Below are 20,525 nucleotides of genomic sequence, written 5' to 3' on the forward strand. Positions count from 1 at the left end.
AGGATATATTTGACTCTTTTTCGATAGTACAGGGGTATATTTGGCCCTTTTCCGATTTTATTATGATCCGACACCCACTCCTGTGGTTGCTTCCCTGACCTTTTATCCCCCAATCGTACATCCACTCAATTTCAGTGAGGTTGAGAAGTGGTGCTTGAGAATTCAGAAGCTTCTCTCTATGGATTCAGTTTGAATAGTTCAGTATTCATTGATAGATAAGCAATGGATGCTAATTCTCAAACAATTTTCCTGAGCTCTTTCAGTCCATGAAAGAGAAGCTCCTGGTACTATAACCTTCACGAGCTTCTTTAGGTCAACAAACTGAGCAGAGAGTTAACGGGCTTCCTTTGGCTCCCCAGGATTGGATGGGAAAGGGCAGATCAAAGGTCCTCGAACAAACTAATCCAAGGCTCAACCTGTAGTCGCATTATTTCAAACCTAAGCCCTGTCCTCTTTTTCTTTGACAAGGCACTCTGCAAACAGACAGAGAGAGAAGAATGCATGGAGAACTCAGAGCTTTGAGTTTTTTAAGCTATCATTTTAGATCAGTTACCATTAATTAATTAGTTAGTGGAAGTTACTGTATTATGCTTCATCAGAATAATAGTTGAAAATGAATTATTTTTGTTTGCAAATAAACTTGCAGGTTGCATGTGCAAGCAAAAATTGCCACTCAAAAGACACTAGCCACAGTATTGAGTATCCTCTCCCACTAAAACTCCCAATAACTCCACCACTGCTCAGGCCTCATAATTATGGTGTCCTTTCCTGATCTCCTCCGAACTTCAATCTTATGTCAAACAGGAAAGTAGAAGTCCATTAGTGGGATGAGACATGAGACAATATTGCAAGTAACAAGCACTAACAATTTACGTACGTAACACTAAACAAAAATCTTGGATATCACCGATTACATCTTAAACCAGCTCTCACCCTTTCAGGGAATGCTACACATCTAGTCTAATTCCAGATACAAAGAGGGCAGAAAAAGGATGGTCGTCGATGTAGAAACCATTGGACGGTCGATCTTTGATTCGTTAATTTTGGTTCTTGCACTTGTTTATGGCCCTTGGAGCTGCAAAGCAAGAGAAAGAAAGTCCTTTTAGTAATTTATCAACTAGACAGAAGGAAAAAAGAAGTGCTACATAGCATGTACATGATCACAGCGATAAGACATACCTAGCCCAATTGCCTCTGAGCTTTTCATGATCCGCAATCTCTTGCATGAGTCTATGAACATCCTATTGTAACAATATCCGAATAGAACAATGAGTAAATGCAACAAAATATAATGTTGTCTTCACACTTAGATGTTTGACATAATATTTGGAGCATAATAACTTACTCCCAAGGAACATCTCCGACGAGCATCCAATCACCATCCTTGTCTTCATAAGTCAGCACATACTCAGAACCATTGAGAAGATCCATCAAGTGACTTTCACTAAGTTTCTCTTGCCCTGGAAGTCTATCGCTGGGGCACTGACCTGAATAATAGTCACACAATTATAGTATTACTTAGACATATACAATCTCAAGACCCAAATAAAAATACTGGCAAAAATAAACACCCAAAAACAATAACAATTCTCACAGGACCTATCAGATAAATGAAAAATACTGTTCAATTTACACCCGGCTATTTGGTGCCTGATCAAAAACATTATGTATGAAAAAGTAAACGAAGAAACTATGGTTTAAATATAGGATTCAAAAGGTTCTATTCTTTTTCTCAATATGTTCCTATCAATTATTCTTGTCTTTTTTCTTTGATAATTGTAGTGTCCGAGCGAACTTGGACGCATTATTATTGGTCTTGCCAGAATTGTAACTGTAATTTCTCTTTCTTCGGAGATTGAGCTATCCTCCTGAAACCTACCGAGGCAAAACTACAATTTTGCTTACAGGGTCGGCAGAGCCAGTAGCTCTAGCTCGGACACTATATTTGTGTTTAAAAATCCAACTTAATATGTATAAATAATTTATCTAGAAATCAGTAGGCTATCTTTTTAAAATTCCAGAATTCATAAACTCAAAATTCTAGCTCGTAAAAGCTTAAACAAATACTCCGTATTATTTGGATGCTGTAAAGGGAGAAATTATACCAATACTGAAGCAGCTGAACATCTTTTCAAGTGCTGATGAAAGCTCTGCATAGTTGCTGTAATTTTTTATATCAACCTTCCTCAAATATGGAGCACCATCCATGCTAACCTTAACATAAAGGCAATTACTTGAACCTGATTTCCCTTCACCATCATTCTTCTTAGTAGACAGTGTATTTTTTCTGAATGACCTAATTGGTGGCCATCCTACTACTTGTGCCCTAATTTCACAACACAAAAAAAATAACCAAACTTTAACCATAATTCCAGGAAAAAAATTGTACCCAAACTAACAAGATTAAATCAAGAACTTAAGAAATAGAGATAAGTTACTAACTTTGAAGTAGTAATAGACTTTTTTTCTTCAACAGGCCTTGAACCTCCATTTCTTTTTGGGGAAAACACCAAGTTTCCTTTATCCCCATCAGTTTCGGATCTGCAATTAATAGATAAATCCCATTTTCCAGATGCATCAATGGCATCAGAAAACCCCCTTTTTGTTCTTGATGTTAAGTTGCTTAAAGGGTTAAGACCCAAACCTTTATTTTCCAAATCTTTGCCAAAAAGAGAAACCCCAGGAGACTCAGAACCAGGCAACCCAAGTCTCAGCTCAGTCTCTTTAAGGTTGAGAACATCAGTATTTTTCTGATTAACAGAGGAAGATGAAGAAGAAGATATTTTATCAGAACTTTTTTCCAGTTCTGATAAACCAATGTAATCATGTTCTAATGGTATAGACATTGAAGGGTACTGAAATTTCAAAACAAGAATTCAAGAAACTCTGGAAGAAATGAAAAAAGAAGGCAACTTTTTTCTTAAGAGAAAGTGATTTTGGTTGAGAAGGTGGTTTTGTTGATGCAGAAATAGAAACTTGTTTGGTGCTTTTGTAGACTAAGTTAATTTTTGGAATAAATAAAATGTGGAGTACTATTAGTAGTGGAACTACTATTCTCAGATGCTTATCTAAAATAGTCTGAGAAAATAGCTTTTCTTTTTAGTGGAATTGTTTAAAACAAAGTAATTAGCTTAGTGCTAATTTGTTTTTAGTGTATATTTTGTGTTTGGGAATCTTTGGTCGGGAACACTAATGATGATGATGATTTCAAGTTTGTCCGCTTATGAACAATTTTGGGAGACCAGGTTCGTTCACAGGTAGTACTGTTTTGTGACAATACAGTATTCAAGTTTGATGAAATATCACTATAGTGTGCAAATACGTAAATTTTAAAACAAACCCTTTACACGCTTTAGGGGTTGTTTAGTTGTCGCTCAGGAAGTGAATTGTAATATGTAAATTTTAAAACAAACCCTTTACACGCTTTAGGGGTTGTTTAGTTGTCGCTCAGGAAGTGAATTGTTCATGCATTAAAATCAACATAATTAGTAAATTATATTTGATAATATTTTAATTGTTATGTATAAAATTTAACGTATTAAGTATGATGTTTGGTTTATCAATTTACAATTCAATTAAATGACCCCTAACATTTTTTTGTCTTTAAATAATAATACGGCCAAGTCTTACCAATAAATGTGCTCCGTCCTTTCTTTTTCCTACAGCATATGAGTCTGTTTGAATTGGCCTATAAGTTGATTAAACCAGCTTATAAGGTATTTTTAATTTATTAAGTCCAATACTACCCTTACTTATAAAAATTATTTAAACCCTTTTATCCAAATACATAACTGTTTATTTATAAATAACTTTCAGCACTTAAAAAATATTTTTTTCAGCTAATCCAAACGGGCTCTATGTCTCTCAAATATTCTTAATCATAAAAAATTACACTCATCTCTTATAATACTAGTATTCTTTTTATTTTTCTACTCTCCTGCCAAACCATATATATACCCTTGCTTTTTCACTATGGTTGAGGTAATTACCCAATTAACATACTTTGGAAAACACTTTACTAGTGCAAAGAAGAGAGAATAAATAATAGGTAGAGTTTTGATTCCAAGTTTCATCCTCTCTACCTTCACATCTGTGTACACACTATTGTTTCTAGACCCCACTTATGAGATTACACGTATGTCATCGTTGTTGTTGTTGTTTGTGATTTGAAGTGCATGAACTGAATTTTCTGCCAAATTCACAACTCGTTTTAGTTACTAAATTCATAATTAGATATTTAATATATTTCTTAATGTAAATACATTATCTAAGTGAAAATTGCTGATTTCGCTCAAGATAATACAAGTACCAGGAAAAAAGTGAGTTGTTCAACTAGCAAATAGAGAGAAAGCGATGGATCAAACGGCCCCCAAATAATGATGATTTTCTTTTCTGAGACGAGTCAATTTTAAAACAGAGGGGAAGAGTCTAAATCAAACAAGGAAATTAATTGCTTTCATTGAAGAAGACAGAAATTATAACAATTGGTGAAAGCTGACACAAAAACGTAGAACAATCAACATAAAAGGAAAAGGATCACACAGCATTTAATTGATCAGTAAAAATTGTCGCCCTTGAAGGGGTTAATTTGTTTGATTTCTGATAATTTGCTTACACATAAAATCTGCAAACTGTCATTAAAGCATATGATTCTCTCTTTTACTACTTTTGTTTCTTTTTCCTATTGTTCGTTAAAAGGGGCTTTGTCATTTCGTTGTTCTTCTTACTAATTCATTGGTTCTTGTAATACTTTTATTTTCTTTTTTAACTTTTACTGAGGTCTCTCTTTTTACTGCACGCTTGTGTCGTAGTAATTATTGAACAAATTCAGAAATTTACCAAAGCGTTCATATGTTCTTCTAGTCTAATATTTGTCCACTCACGAATTATATTCAAATATGGTATAAGCTCACATGTACTCGTGTATACAGCAACTCAATAGAACTATAGAAGGATGACGTGTGTTTGTAAATACATATATACTTTTAATACTTAATCATAGTTAATTAACACGCATTCCCACCTCATTTAAAGTATTTAGATCTAATAAATTTACATAATTTTGTGTTACACCTGTTTAGATACTCTCTCCGTCCCATAATAAGTGTTACCTTAGCCAAAAATACGCATATTAAGAGACCAATAATGCAATGTAAAGTTTACTAAATTACCCCTATATAATAAAAGTAAATTATTTTTTCCTCTTGATTAAGCATGCACAAGTAAACCTTTTGATATTAGGAATTCAACAATAACAAGTTACTATGTCGCCTTTCCAATCTACTCCCTCCATCTCATAATAAGTGTCACCTTAGTCAAAAAAATTTGTCTCATAATTAAGTGTTACCTTAGAAAACCAAGACGTAAATTAATTAGTTTTTTTCAATTCTACCCTTAGATAAAAAATGACAAGTTAAAGTACTAACATCTAAATGATGATTGGACAAGCCACATCGTAACTCGGTATTGTTGGATTCCCAATGTCAAAAGGATTATTATTTGTGCATGCTTTAATCAAGAGGAAAAAGTAATTTATTTTTATTATATAAAGGTAATTTAGTAAACTTCACATTGCATTATTGCCTTTTTAATATGCGTGTTTTTTTATTAAGATGACACTTATTATGGGACAGAGGGAGTATCATTTAGATGTTACTTTAACTTGTCATTTTTTGTCTAAGGGTAGAATTGAAAAAAACTAGTCAATTTATATCTTGATTTCCTAAAGTGACACTTATTATGAAATATTTTTTTTTTTAGCTAAAATGATATTTATTATTGAACAGATGGAGTAATTATTTAGCTCCTAGTATTAGTCTCATAAAGTTAATTGAGAGCAGCAACTTACATTTAACAACTTGACTGAAGCAGTGGATGTTGATGATTTTGCTGCCCTAACCCCTATGATTCTCTAGCCACCATCACACTTTATGCTCCTACGTCCTAACTAGAGTTTTGTTCAAAGTAAAGTGGGCACAAAAAAAAAGTTAAGCTGAACAGGAAAAGCAATGATAGCCTACTAAATTCCTTAGTTTTGTGCTGTGAACCAATGAAGTTCCTTTTAATTGCAAAGAATATTGGTAGTAAGGTTGAACGGTTCTTCCATCTAAATTGCAGTGCTGGAAATGGTAGTCTTGAACAGAGGTGTGCCTGCGATTTTGAATGAATCTCACTTTACCCATTAATATTTAAAGGTTGGAAAATAATACCCCTTTCACATATTGAATGGAAACGATAATTTCCCTATTCAATATTTTTAGTGAGAATAAATAATTAATTTAAAAAAAAAAATCACTAAACTGGCCATTGAAACGAGATTTAATCTTTGTTAAATCTTACCTATATTTTTCTCTATATGTCCAAGTTTTGAATCTTTCGTCTATATATATATTAACAATTAAAATTAAAACACAAAATTTGGTGGACCGGAAACCAAAGAGAAGATAATTCAATTGCTTATATAAAATAGTGCTAAGTAGTAATTATTAAATTTATTAATATATCTTACGACAAGTAATAAGAGAAAGTTTCTATTTATATTTTGGACGAATTCAAAATCACGACTAAAATCATATATGATATTATTTTGATTAAACGTAAGCTACTAAATGAAAAATAAAATAATTAAAATATCCTAGTAAGAAAAACAGAACGAGAAAAGGATTAGAGAAATGTGTGTGTGTCAAGGATTAGAGAAATGTGTGTGTGTATGACACACACACATATTCATTATGAATTAAATCTAAAGATTAAATCAAATAATATTTAAAAACATTTAATTTGTTTCCTTTAATTTCACAGAAATATCGTTAATTTGAATATATTATATTGAAAATTAGATGATACTTAACATTTTGGTATGATACAATGCACTCAAACAAGCGACATCACAATGTAACATAGATTAATGTCTTTTAATATCATCCGCTCGCGAAGGTACTAATACTAGACTGTATTTAGATTGTTGAATAATTAAGATGTTGGCCCTCTAGTCCCCCAAACAAAAAAAAATGATGAAGGAAATATAGCTTGAAATTTATTAATAGAATTTTTCAAGTAGTTGTTATACATTATTTTCAGAAGAATAGGTGAATGGGATAATAACAAGAGTTATATATTGTATTTAATTCTAAAAAGAAAAAGAAAAAAAAAAGATCTTTATTAAAAACAAAAGAATCTCACCGGAAAATATTGGATAGAGGGGGTTATCGTTCCCATTTAATATGTGAGGGGATATCTTTTCCAACCCTTAAATGTTATGGGGTAAAGTGAGATTCACTCTGAGATTTTCACAAGAGATGTCACATTTAAATCACTTTAGTACTTGAGTATGAGTCTTAGCCCATTGATTTTGGTTGAGTTTGAAGCTAGAAGAGGTCTACAGATCAATTCTACCTCTTCAACCAAATTTGTGCTAATCGTAACCAATAGAAAATACTAATGGATTTGTAAATTGAATGAAATATCCCACCTATAAGTTATTCTTTTGGATTAAACTCTTAACTCGTTTGTTTAACGTGTTGTCACTCACATTAACGCCATTACAGCTTAACCTGGCACTATTGGCTCCGGTTACGCCGTTGTCGGTTGAGAGCGAATGATAAAAATAATTGTTTAGTGCTTTGTTCAGACTTGACCTGCTAAGTTGACTCGGACATTCGAAATGGGCATGCTACTTTTTTTATTACTAGTACTAAATTAATTCACTTTCATTTTTTGTGGCCTTCAGAAAAAGAACCACTTTAATTTGTTTGGCTTTGCTTAAGGATGCTTAAGTGTTTTTTTCACGTGCGAGGATCAATTCTTTTACCCTGTTTTGCTTCAATGATGAAAGGGGAAAGTGCCAGCCAGCTATGCTGGTCGGAGAGGATAATCATCATCCATCCTTCAGTTTCTACGAATTTTTTACTTAAATTGACTGGGTCACTTATATTATTTTTAAAGATATTAATTTGACTTCGCGCTACAGAAATTTCACTATTTATTGTAAGAGTTGGTGGCATGAATGATCACTTAACTTATGATAATTGAAAAAATATTAAAAAATTAAAATCAATAATTAGATTTATTTAGACTCAATCCACCCTAAGCACGACCGAATTCTTGACCTAACCCGCTTAATATATATATACATATATTTTTTTTTTATTTTTTTTAATGATTTCTCTTCCGATGTCCGAGTTCCCCATTAAAGCCTAACTAATTCGAATTCGGCCCGAAAAAGCCCAACTAACCCGCTGTATTGGTTGACTATATAAAAGAACTAAAAGAATACGGTTATTCTTCAATTTCTAGACAAAAACAGATAAATTATACCCTCTCAGATCAGCCATTTTTACACTTCTACTTGAGACAAGCTAAGACACTGATGAGAGTACAAATTATTTGTTTCTTGTCAGCGCTAAAGATCAAATTAAAAGTATATATACACATTTATTTATTTACTTGTATTTAAAACATTTTACTTAGTATAGAGAGTGCGACATGTGCCTATGAACTTCAGAAGAAGAGACAAGAGATTAATTCTACTGTTAATGGATGCCCACCATTGTTACAGTAATTACCATTCAAAATTGCTCTTATCCTTTAACATGTCCTGTCTCTGTGCAGTGCCATTTTGTAGCACTCAGCTTACTATCGATCTATTTTCCGTTTATTTTGTTTTTTTCTTGGTCTTGTCAATTGATGAACAAGCCTGTCCACCAAAATTTGATGCGCATTACAAGATAATTCCAATGGTCCGATGATTAATCATTAATTTGGACCTGAATTTATCATGTGTTACGTAGTTCGTGACCAAATAATGTTTCACTACTAATAGGCAAGCCAAAAAAACTAATTTACGGATTCTGAATCACAATTTATTTTGTTTGTTGGTTCTTAATAGATAATCTTTGCATATTAAATAAATTTTTTAGCACAAATATAAGATTTGAACTAAAGTTACTGAGTTCTGCTGAATCTGTAACTTGTACGACAGCTCCTCCTATCTCAAAGGTTGCAATGAGATGGATAATGTCCCTTTATTCTTAATCAGAAACCTCGAATTTAAAAATTATAGTAAATAGCACCTCTCCTTTAATTAATCTTACGCTGACATGAATATGAATTAGTTGAGGGCTCAAAACATCTGCGTATGGGGAAAAAAAAAATTGTTGCCCTTCTCATGTCGTGTCACTGTATAGCGACCATTCGAACTAAAATATATATTAGTAATAACTCAAATTAGCTTTTTTCTAGTGAAAATAGCTTCTATCCAATTAACAATTGACAAGCATCCAACCCAAGTTTCAAGCTTATCTTTAAGGCCTAGGATGAGAATTGAGAACCTTCAAATCATGTGTTTTATCCACGCTTTATGTGAGTGCGCATATAATGACAATGATCCCATTTAATCAAGATTTCCTTTGTGTAAGTGACTCTATATTTTGCATCTAATCAAATGCCTTTTCTATTTCCATTACTGGTTTATTAACTTTCGAACTAAATGAAAAGAAATTTTATTGCAATTCAAAATATCAACGATATAACTCTTTGGATATTGTTACAAATTTCCAACTAAGTAACGGTGGTGGGGGAGGAAGAAGCAAAATTGAATCATATGTAGGGGCAAAATTGAATCATGTGCATAGTTTAATGGTAACTCTGGCATACGGATCCGGAACTTTTTTAACCCAAAAAATAACTTCTCGAACCAAACTAACCCTTTAAAAAAAAAAAATCAAACTAAGCTTCACGCACAGAATCTATTCGTGAAAGGACCAAACAGTATACCTAAACGTTTGGATCGTCGTTTTAGGGGTTGTAAAGTGCTTGGAAACTTGTCATCTTTATTCTTTGGAAATCAAACTCAAAATTAAGTTTTTTTCCGTACTTTGACTGAAGATTAGTCACGTTTCAAAACACCGGAATATAAATATTTTATGTAGAACTTCATATTTTTTTAGTGTAAAATAATGTCGGTTCATTACATCAAGTATACATATATGTTTGGATCGACGTTTTAGGGGTTGTAAAGTGCCTCGAAGTAAGTTTGGAAACTTGTTATCTTTAAGTTTTTTTTTCGTACTTTGACCAAAGATTAGTTACGTTTCAAAACGTCGGAATATAAATGCTTTCTATAGAACTTAATTTTTTTTAGCGTACAATAATATCGGCTCATTACAAGAACAGGAGCATAGGTAGAAAACTAGTTGTAAATTGTTGAAACTTTAAATGGTCATAACTTTGGGCTCAGATGTCTGATTTACGTGATTTTTTTTTTTGAACTAGGATATTTTTTCGAGATCTACGCGGAAAAACTGTCGCGGTTTGGCCGAGCAGATTTTCCAAAAAACGCCCGTTATCCCATTCAATTTGAATTTTGTCCCAAATTTGTGCAAAAATTTCATTCTTCTTTAGTAAAAATCTAATAATAAAAAATCTATTTCGAGATGCTAATCCCGTGGTAATGATGTTTTGAACGTCAATTTCGAGATTCGAAATTCAATTTATGAAAACGAGTTAGATAGCATTAGTGAACATTATAAAAAATAAAAAGTGTCTATTTTGTTGCTTTCACCAATTTGGCTTGGTGGTTTAGCCTATCTTTTTTTACTTACTTCTTTTTTATGCCAACAACATGGAATCAAACCTTGGTGGAAGCATTGAATGAGATATCTTATACCTTGATTGAACCTCTCGTATTGGATGAATTATTTTTTAATATAATATTTGTATTTCAAAACACTTAAATTAAAACCCTATAAAATATGACACTTAGATCTAAAGATGACAAGTTTCCAAGCAAACAAAACTTACTTCGAGGCACTTTATAACCCCTAAAACGACGATCTAAACGTTTAGGTATACTTGATGTAATGAGCCGACGTTATTGTACGCAAAAAAAATATTAAGTTCTATACAAAATATTGATATTTCGGGGTTTTGAAACATGACTAATCTTTGCCTAAAGTATGAAAAAAACGTGATTTTGATAGCTTAAAAAAAGAAAAAGAAAAAGGTACTCTCTTTCACGCACAGATTCCGTGCGTAAAGCCTATTTTTTTTTTTTTTTTAAAGAGTTAGTTTGGTTTCAAAAGTTATTTTTTGGGTTAAAAAAGTTCCGGGCTCCTGGCATACTTATTTAATTAAACATGTAATTTGGGGAAAATTGCTAATTAAACAAATAATACATAAAATAAGGTTTGTTAGTCCAAAAGGAAAATTTTGAACAACTTTAGTAACAACAAAAATAGATTCGAGACTACTTTTTAAGAAAAGTTATAATTATTTCATTTCGTATAATCTAGGGGCAATTCTAACCTTTCTGTCGTATACAGTGTAACTTATTGAGACATTTTAACCCTTCCCCTTATCACACTTTGCATCAATACCTGATATTTAATCCGTGAATGCTAACGTTATTAAAATATTTAACCAGTCTAAATGGAAGAAAAAATTAGACAACATGGACTCTCCTAAATCCACATCAATAAATTTTCACTCTCCAAATAACATAGTGTTGGTCCATTTTCTAAACATAGAAAGCTGTAGATTTTCACCCTTTTCGTGAATGTAAACTAGATGCATAACTAGTGTTTGGTTATTCATATTGAAAGAGAGCAAGTAGTACAGCTTTTTATTCGCTTCGATAGTGAATCACCTACTAATGGGGCATGTGCCTGTGCACCTTATTTGGGACTACTAAGGGCACGTCAGCTTTCAAAGTTTGAATATCAAGCTAGAGTTCGCCACTTCCTTTAGCAGAAGCTTTTATATGAAATATCAATCGTTATAGTTAGACTTTGAGATGCTTGAATAATTGCAGGTGATTCTTTAAGTTATACTCACCTCGAGTAGACTCATTCAGACATTTAACTTGATCTATAGGGAAGGAATCACTCTACTACTTACTAAAGGAAAAGAGAACTTATCGGGATTGATTGCAACAAAAATGATTCGTGAGGATAGCTAGGAGTGAGGAACAGGCTTTTGTGGCTTGCCCGTTCTATAGTACATATATCGTTAACAGACTAAAAATAACAAGTCGTCAATATGTCCGAGTGGTTAAGGAGACAGACTCGAAATCTGTTGGGCTATGCCTGCGCAGGTTCGAATCCTGCTGTTGACGGTGTGAATTTTTCCTTTGTATCCGTATTTTTCTTAGTTCTGGTCAGTCCTTACCACATTTTTCTTAGTTCTTGTCAATCTTACTTAATTAACGAAGAGTGCTTGTACATAGAGGCGTCCTAGCTATGGTCATCTCTGTACGGACAGTCATAAAAAGTAAATTACCAAAATGAATTTTTTAAGTACTTGATATCCCCCCCACCCCCCCACCCCACCCTGATAACAGGATAACTTTTATCTGATTTTTTTTTTTCTTCTTTTTTTGCGGGTATTTGTAACTTTTATCATTTGATATGCATCTTTCCCAGGTTGAACACAAAAAAGATACAATAGAGTAGAGAAAGATTCTATCTTACATTTTCCCCTCTTTTGTAGCACTAATTTAATTTCTCAGTACAGACAATGAGACAAAGATCTCTAATTTTAGCTTTGAGGAAATGAAAAGGAGAGAAAGTTGAGAACTTGGTATTCTTTTCTTTAGCAAATAGCAAATGTATACTTACTAATACCCTAATATTCTAAAAATTAGGAAATCTATTGTTTCCCCAAAATAACAAGAGACACTCTGTAATTTCTCAGTACAGACAAAGATCTCTAAATTTAGCTTCGAGGAGAAGAAAAGAAGAGATATTTGAGAACTTGGTATTCTTTTCTTTAGCAAATAGCAATGTATACTTACTAGTACTACAATATACAATTACAACAGATCAAGAACAGAAAAAAATCTACGAAGTTCTCAAAATTCATTAATCTATTGTTTCCCCAAAATTACAGGATACAATCTTTGTAATTGTCCATCAACTTCACCAGCCAATTCCTCTTTCCCAAATCTCTTAAACCCTCTCCTTAAAACCTTAGCTACATATTCATCAATCTCAAATCTAGAACCCCATCCACTCCTTTTCATCAATTCATAAACCCTAACAGTTGATTCAACTTGTTCACCTTCAACCAAAGCCCTCACTAACCTTACAAGCCCCTTATCATCACACTGAATTTTCCCCTCTTTCTCTAAACCACAAATCAATTCATCAACATGTTGGGTCAACCCGGTTCGGGTCAAAGCTAAAACCATATCAGCATAAAGCCCTAAATCAGGAACATCACATTCCGATTGAACGAATGGGAAAACTTTGAGGGCTAAATCGCAAAGATCTTGTCGTAAGAGTTCTTTATAAGCAGCAATTAGATCTGCTTTGATTAAACGATTTAGGGTTTTTGAGACTTGCGGTTCGATTTGGGTCGGGTCAGTTCTTTGAGCTCGTTTTAAAGCTTGAATTGCTTGGATTGCTTCTATGCTGAGTATACGACCTTTGACTAGAGGTCCACGGTTGCTTCGTGGACCGCATCGCACTGAGATTTTTCTTCGGGTGGTTAGTGGAGGGGTTAGTGAAGAATGTTGTAAAGTGAAATTGAGGTTTATGGATATTGAGGAAGCCATGGATATGATTGTGTTTCACTGCTACAGATAAGAAGCGGGTCTTAGAAACCCGTATGTGGTTTGGTTGTTTCAATTGGGCGGGTTTTTAGTTTTGTTTTGGTTACAGCTAGGTCCCTAAAGTTTTAATAACTTGCAATGATACACTTAAGTCTTGGCAAACAGGTGGAGAGGTGGAGTAGGTAAAATCGAGAAGCTTGAATATGAATAACAAGATGTGCATTAAAATGTAGATATCTAAACTCCATACACGTTCAAATGTTTAGATGTTGTGTTATGATCTGAATACTGAATAATTAAAATTATTAGTTTTCTCAACATCTAAATCTATAAAATTGTCTTTGTTTAAAAATTAATAAATATTCAATATAAATATTTGACTATGGTGGTGCGATTGTTGTTGTGATGTCAATTGGGAATGATATTGGCTGATGGTATTTGTTGTGGGTAGTAGTTAGTAATTGTGGTGGTTGATGACATTGTTTAACGGTGGTGATAATTGGGGTTAAATGATAGTAATAGTTAATGGTGAAGGATGGTGATTGGCGATATGTAATAATGGTTGACGTTGATTGTCAATAAATTTGGTGTTGAGGGTGATCGTTGTAAATAATGGCTAGTGGTATGAAAATTGACTGTGGTGATGACAATAATGATGGTTGTGTTTGAGGGTAGTGGTTGTAGTGATGTGTGATGGTAGTTATAACATGAGCGATGTAAAGCGAATGCAGTAATGGTGGACTTCTATTTTCGTAGAAAATTTTGAATAAGTATTTTTATGATATAAAGACTTTATTATAGATCTTACTCAGATTATTAAGTGATTACAAAATAAAAATAAAAAACATACATAATGATTAAAACCTAAGTAATTAAAATTAAATTTTTTAAAATAAATAAACTTTATATTAAAATGTGAATAACTAAAATTAAGATCTTCCTTGCAAACAAATAAGACCCTAAAGTTTATAAGAGACAATTTTGTTAGTATTTTTATCAGAAAAAACTCGTGAAAATTGTGGGCATGAGCCATTCATTGAGACTTTGAATGAATAGCTCATCGTTTTCATATTTTCAGAGACGAAAATGCCCTTTCCCCCGGTTAGAAAAAGCATGTTTGTAAAAAAAAACCCGCGAGAATTAGTGGGTGCGTGGTCTGAAAGATTGGCCTCTAGAGTAGCGCCATTGAAGATTGTCGTATTTAGAAGATGCATAGAGAAACCCTAGCTTCATCATCCAACCCGCCAGAAGAAGATGCTTGGCGCACTACCTACAATAATTTACTTCCTCGATGGCAGTCACTTGCTTCATCGAATCAGGTATTTCCCTATCTCTCTTTTATTGTTTATTTTTTTATCCGTCTTCTTTTCTGCTCATTTATGCTTGGCTTAGTTGAGTCACTTATCAAATGACTTCTGCTCAATACTGTGGGCGATCATAACGTTAAGGCTGCCTAGCCAAGTAGTACACTTCTATTTTTCCACTTGTAACTTCCTTTTGACATTTGTAAGGTTTGTAGCTGCAATATTCAGCTTTTTTCTCCAAAAAAAAAAAAAAAAAAAGGGGGGGGGGGGGGGGGGGGGGAAAGACATCATATTAGGGAATAGACTGAGCCATTCTGTAGAAACCTTTACTTACTAGTAGATAATCTGTGTTTCTTTGTGGAAAGTGTACCACTTTATAGCTCATCTAATTGTTATGAAATGTATTGTTATCTACATGGAAGGAAGTTGTCTCCAAAGACCTACAAATGCTTGATATCGACCCAGACTTAGCTAAAGATCCATAAAGATGATAGCTACTAGTTGAGACTACGTTCTAAACTTGTTAGAGAATTTCTATTATTAACTGGTAACTAGTAAAGTTACTGCCATGTGACAGGAGGTCACGAGTTCGAGCCGCGGAAACAACCTCTTGCAGAAATGCAGGGTAAGGCTGCGTGCAATAGACCCTTGTGATCCAGTCCTTCCCTGTACCCCGCACATAGCGGGAGCTAGTGCACCGGGCTGCCTTATATATATATATAGTTCACTTTTATTTTATTTGTATGATGATGATATGAGCTTAAATGAAGAAATTAGGATTCATATAGCCACCCCAATTTATTTGTGACTGAGGCATAGTTGTTGTTGTATTGTTATCTACATGTACAAAGGTTTTGAAAAAAACATATTAAAATATGCCCTTGTTCGTTTTCTGGACCCCAGGAAGGGAGAAAGATGAATTAAGGAGTAGGTTTGACTGTTTGAGGTTTTATTTGCTCTCCGACTAATAGGTTTCCCATTGCTTTACTTCCTTTCACAGTCTGCCATTCCAATTTCAATATCAAGAGTTAATCAGGTAGATGCAGGAAGATTGGACATTGAAATGTCGGCCATGCTAAAGGAACAGTTGGTTAAGGTCTTCTCTTTGATGAAGGTACATGTAATGCAACCTTCTAACTTATCGATCGGGGAATTCACCTCTTCATTATTTGTGTGATCTGATAATTGGTTGTTTCTGTTTCTTCCTTTTGGGATTAGCCAGGAATGCTATTTCAATATGAGCCAGAACTTGATGCTTTCTTGGAGTTCCTTATCTGGCAGTTTTCTATCTGGGTTGATAAGCCTACACCGGGTAATGCTCTAATGAATCTGAGGTATAGAGATGAACGTGCGGTTGAAGTGAGAGAAAAAGGTTAGATATTATCTCTTTCTTAATCCTTTTGTTCCTTTGTGTAAGTTGCTGCTAACAAGCTCTTCTTTTATTTACTGTTCAAAACGAAAAAAATTGCTCTTACAAAAGTCTTTTTTTTTTTTTTGCTATATTAATCAGCTGGATACTATGTCACTATTTACGCTAATGTCATTATATTTTTCAGCTGCTGGTGTTGAAATTGTCCAAACTTGGGATATGTGATATTGCGAGTTTTTGGGAGTTGGGACGGGAGAGACTAGTTGTTGAAATTTTTTTAAATACTTAAGGTTAGCATTCAGGCATTCACTTTGATTTTGAGGCTGAGTTCATGGCTGATAGCAATAGCATGAATTTGATTTTGTTTCTTTTTACTTACATAAAGAGTTCCATTTCATACATTCAGCCCTTTTTTTTTCCAGCTAATGGTACCAACTTAAACATATTTTCTTCTCCCATGCTCAGTTCACCACATTGCTTTTTTTTTCTTTTCTAGTTGAACTTTAACAAACGTCCTTCTTTTGTCTTTTTAAAGGGCAATAGGAGATTTTCTCTGTGTGACAAACAGACATCTTTTTTACTGGAAACATTTGAGTGAGATGAATTTGAAAGCATTTCAAGTCCAAATTCATTACCATCTGTGGACTTGCTCTGGTTGATTACTTAAGATAGCTTGAGATCTTTGAGAGCTGTAAATTTTTACTTTTATATGAATGATCAAAGATTCATTAACTTTGAGAAATCCAAATAGTATTTAGCAAGTATATAATATGGAGGGATTGGCTTGAAAATCTTGTTTGTCTTAATTTCTAGTTGAACCTGCTAAGGTTTACAACGTGATGCAATTGAATTTCTCTTTTGATATTGTATCTCTTGCATAAGCCTTCATAATTCCAAACGTAGTTTTGCTTTTCTGCATGTGTTAGTTCGAATAGGATTGGAGGGACCTGGACTTACTGTTGCTCAGAAGATATGGTACTGTGTCGCTACTGTTGGTGGTCAATATATGTGGGCTCGTCTTCAATCATTTTCTGCTTTCCGGAGGTGGGGCGACTCTGAGCAGGTATAGTCCTCTCTTCCTCACTTATGCCACTTGTTTGTTTACATGCATGTGTTGATGGATACAAATATATAATTGTTAAGTATACTAGTTGCTGTGTGTATTGAGATAAGTAGAAGTAATGTGTTGTGCATTTGGTATAATGCAACTTGGTAGAAATTTCCTTGGAGAGAAAGTGGAGATCATTTTAGAATTAATTGATGAAATTGAGGAAGCATGAAGGTTCATTGTTATAAATTTGGTTAACTTTTTCCTGCTTCTGAAGCCGCATAAATTTGAATGGTTCAATTTGAATCTTACGTTGATATGTTGTCTAGTAACTTTCGTCATCCAAAATTACAATTGTAGAAGTAATTTTATGGGAAGAGTTTGAACAGCTAAAATAGTGACCTTCAAGTGTCAATTGTACGATTTAACATTGATTTGTTAATCTTGTGGTTGCTTCAGAGGTGTGTGGCACGCCGAGCATGGTTGTTAATACAACACATGGAGGGGATCTATAAAGCAGCGTCTTTCAGCAGTCTACTTCTCTTTCTTTACACAGGAAGGTACATCTTTGGTTGTAAATACTTTTTGCTTCTTATTTCTTTTGTAAGTATGACTGGAAATATTTTTTGCTTTTAATCTCTGTTTGCTCATACTTTTCTTACTTCTTAAAAAGATGTGTGACATGTTCCTACCTGATAAAAGATAATAAAAGGATATACGACCTCCTATAGCAGTTGCATTATGTCATAACTTGAATCAATGCAATTGCTTAGCAATGGGACACACGTGGAACAAAAGCAGAGCTGCAAGGCTGTCTGATGCTTTATCATGTGTGTTTACTGGAAAATAAACATGTCCATGGAGACTAATGGAGTGGATGTAATTGGAAATGCAGAATGCTTTGGGTATCCTGGATAAATTGACACAATCAAATTTGCTCCTATTGATTGTATCCAAAGATATAATCTACTCCATTCTTCTTAGTTCAACAACAACAACAACAACCCAGTGAAATCCCACAACGTGGGGTCTGGGGAGGGTAGAGTGTACGCAGACCTTACTCCTACCAGGATAGGACGGCTGTTTCCGAAAGACCCTCGGCTCAATAAAAAACATAAAAAAACATAAAACATAAAAAGAGGTCAGATAAGGCTAAGAGATTCAAAGCGATATGGAAATGAAGTAACGCAAGCGGCACAGATAACATAGAATAATCAAAGCACAGGAAATAACAGATAATAGCATAAATCAGAGCACAGGAAATTATACTACGATAATGCGACTACTAATAAGACAGGATAATGAGACTATCTACTAGCCTTCTACCCTAATGTGGGTCCTCCAAACCCTCCTATCTAAGGTCATGTCCTCGGTAAGCTGTAACTGCGCCATGTCGTGTCTAATTACCTCTCCCCAATACTTCTTTGGCCTACCCCTACCTCGTCTGAAACCATCCATGGCCAACCTCTCACACCTCCGCACTGAGGCATCTGTGTCTCTCCTCTTCACATGTCCAAACCATCTCAATCTCGCTTCTCGCATCTTGTCTTCCACCGAGGCCACTCCCACCTTGTCCCGAATATCCTCATTCCTAATCCTGTCACTCCTGGTGTGGCCACACATCCATCTCAACATTCTCATCTCAGCAACTTTCATCTTTTGAACGTGAGAAATCTTAACTGGCCAACACTCCGCCCCATACAACATAGTCGGTCTAACCACCACTTTGTAGAACTTGCCCTTAAGTTGTGGTGGCACCTTTTTGTCACATAGCACTCCGGAAGCAAGCCTCCATTTCATCCACCCTGCCCCAATACTGTTAGTGACTGTTGTTCATTGTGAGTTTTATATATCTCCATCACTATACAGCTACTGTTACTACTGTCTTCAAACACGGTGCTCCGCTGCTCCGTCTTTTTGTTGCCCCCGATGTGGCAAACCGATTACTGCTACGCAACGACATGGTGGTTCGGTCAACAACATAAGTCAGAAACAATAATTCATGTGAAAGGTGAAATGAAATGCCGGGAAAGGCAAGCTTCAGTCAAACTATGGATCAAAAGTTGCCCATAGATAACATAGAAATTGAACTAGGAATTGAGATTCCTTGATAAAGCAACTTGTTCTGCTTTATTGAGTGCATTCATTTGTTAAAGTTTCTTGTCTTTTTTAATGTAGCCTTTCTTTCCTATAATCCATTTATGTATATGTCTATCTTAAAGATTCTCTTAAAAGTTTGATCATCACAGGTCACAATTGATTTCAATTATTTATCAGATGGCCCAGCCCTCTGAAGCTTTGTTCAGGATAACTTTGTAGTTAAAAGAACTCGGTGAAAAAGAAAAGTAGGAACAATCCTTCATTTCCTTAACAGTTTCAAATTGCAAGCCAGTGTGCTCCGTGTTATTGAATCTGCATATAAAGTTGCCAAGTGATGTGCAGATAATACTTTTAAGCTGAGTTTTTTTTTTTTACCCCTCTGTGCAGGAGCTCCCTTTTTTTGCTTCCTTGGTCACTCGAACTGACAACCTTCGGGTTGAAGGTATAGAGCACTTACCATCTGAACAACTCTCTTGTCTTGAGCAGAGAATTGCTAGCTAAATTTACCAGTTGCCGTTACTGTAGCAAAAGTTAATAGCCGTTGAAGTATTTGGAGCTACAAAAGTACATCATAACGTGTGATTTCGTGGGGACTTTTATAGTCCACTAATCCTTATCTTTCTCTTTTGGGCCCCCTCTTTTAATGGGCTTATAGGTGAATGAATTGCATTGAAGGTAAGACCTCTTTCAGCATCATAGTTCTTTTTCCTCCTCTTTTGGTTGGGTCTACAAGGTCAAAAAAGCTCAAATAAAAACAACACTTGTCCATGGATATATATAGCAGTCTGAGCTCGAATGCAAGTTAGGATAAAAAGGGTGCATGCCATCAGCAATAGGATTCCTGACTCCTGAGTTGGTCAATAGGTGCTTTAATTATTGGAATTATGTTATATATATATGACTGATTTGAATTTGTCTTGCCTGCCACGGTTAATATGACCAACATTCTAAATCAGTCGTTAGTTTTTATAATAAATCAATATAACTGGCAATTGAAAGGGTCTTGATGCAGTATAACTGGTTCCATTTCAATAACTCAGAAAAGTGGAAAGGGAAGTCTTCATATGAATTCTTGAGCAGCCAACTGAAAATGGGGATAAAATTTGGTAGTGTTGGTAATTTGGACGGGTCAGTGGGATCCAGATAGGCCAGAGG

The 20,525-nt window shown here is 34.4% G+C and overlaps 3 protein-coding genes and 1 non-coding gene across 4 annotated transcripts; 2 read left to right on the forward strand and 2 right to left on the reverse strand.

Annotated features, from left to right (window-relative positions):
- Window positions 1–845: 845 nt before the first annotated feature.
- On the reverse strand, window positions 846–3,161 carry LOC132633374 (auxin-responsive protein IAA27-like). The gene is made up of 5 exons (XM_060349753.1): window positions 2,443–3,161; window positions 2,106–2,326; window positions 1,346–1,487; window positions 1,180–1,241; window positions 846–1,075 (listed from the first exon to the last, which is right to left on the reverse strand). The coding sequence occupies exons 1-5, from the start codon at window positions 2,844–2,846 to the stop codon at window positions 1,038–1,040; spliced, it is 867 nt and encodes a 288-aa protein (XP_060205736.1). The 5' UTR covers window positions 2,847–3,161; the 3' UTR covers window positions 846–1,037.
- An 8,869-nt stretch (window positions 3,162–12,030) lies between these two features.
- TRNAS-CGA (transfer RNA serine (anticodon CGA)) lies at window positions 12,031–12,112 on the forward strand. Its single transcript has one exon. It is a non-coding gene; the product is annotated as a tRNA-Ser (tRNA).
- Window positions 12,113–12,739: 627 nt separating this feature from the next.
- Window positions 12,740–13,691, reverse strand: LOC132633376 (protein THYLAKOID ASSEMBLY 8, chloroplastic). Its single transcript, XM_060349757.1, has one exon. It carries the CDS (start codon window positions 13,550–13,552, stop codon window positions 12,863–12,865), a length of 690 nt encoding a protein of 229 aa, XP_060205740.1. The 5' UTR covers window positions 13,553–13,691; the 3' UTR covers window positions 12,740–12,862.
- A 32-nt stretch (window positions 13,692–13,723) lies between these two features.
- LOC132633377 (peroxisome biogenesis protein 2-like) lies at window positions 13,724–20,068 on the forward strand. Its single transcript, XM_060349758.1, has 6 exons — window positions 13,724–14,868; window positions 15,854–15,967; window positions 16,072–16,225; window positions 17,149–17,285; window positions 17,730–17,830; window positions 19,758–20,068. The coding sequence occupies exons 1-6, from the start codon at window positions 14,758–14,760 to the stop codon at window positions 19,816–19,818; spliced, it is 678 nt and encodes a 225-aa protein (XP_060205741.1). The 5' UTR covers window positions 13,724–14,757; the 3' UTR covers window positions 19,819–20,068.
- Window positions 20,069–20,525: the final 457 nt, after the last annotated feature.

This window comes from Lycium barbarum, chromosome 3 (genome assembly GCF_019175385.1).
Source record: "Lycium barbarum isolate Lr01 chromosome 3, ASM1917538v2, whole genome shotgun sequence".
Taxonomy (NCBI): Eukaryota; Viridiplantae; Streptophyta; class Magnoliopsida; order Solanales; family Solanaceae; genus Lycium; species Lycium barbarum.

What these genes read in the sequence shown, in the direction of transcription:
- LOC132633376 (XM_060349757.1), bottom strand. Translation starts at nt 13,552, where the DNA reads ATGGCTTCCTCAATATCCATAAACCTCAATTTCACTTTACAACATTCT.
- LOC132633377 (XM_060349758.1), top strand. Translation starts at nt 14,758, where the DNA reads ATGCATAGAGAAACCCTAGCTTCATCATCCAACCCGCCAGAAGAAGAT. An exon ending in AGGTCTTCTCTTTGATGAAG is followed by an intron (nt 15,968 to 16,071) that starts GTACATGTAATG and finishes TTTTGGGATTAG; the next exon opens with CCAGGAATGCTATTTCAATA. An exon ending in GGTGGGGCGACTCTGAGCAG is followed by an intron (nt 17,286 to 17,729) that starts GTATAGTCCTCT and finishes TGGTTGCTTCAG; the next exon opens with AGGTGTGTGGCACGCCGAGC.
- LOC132633374 (XM_060349753.1), bottom strand. Translation starts at nt 2,846, where the DNA reads ATGTCTATACCATTAGAACATGATTACATTGGTTTATCAGAACTGGAA. An exon ending in AAGTCTATTACTACTTCAAA is followed by an intron (nt 2,327 to 2,442) that starts GTTAGTAACTTA and finishes TTGTGAAATTAG; the next exon opens with GGCACAAGTAGTAGGATGGC. An exon ending in CTCAGAGGCAATTGGGCTAG is followed by an intron (nt 1,076 to 1,179) that starts GTATGTCTTATC and finishes CTTGCTTTGCAG; the next exon opens with CTCCAAGGGCCATAAACAAG.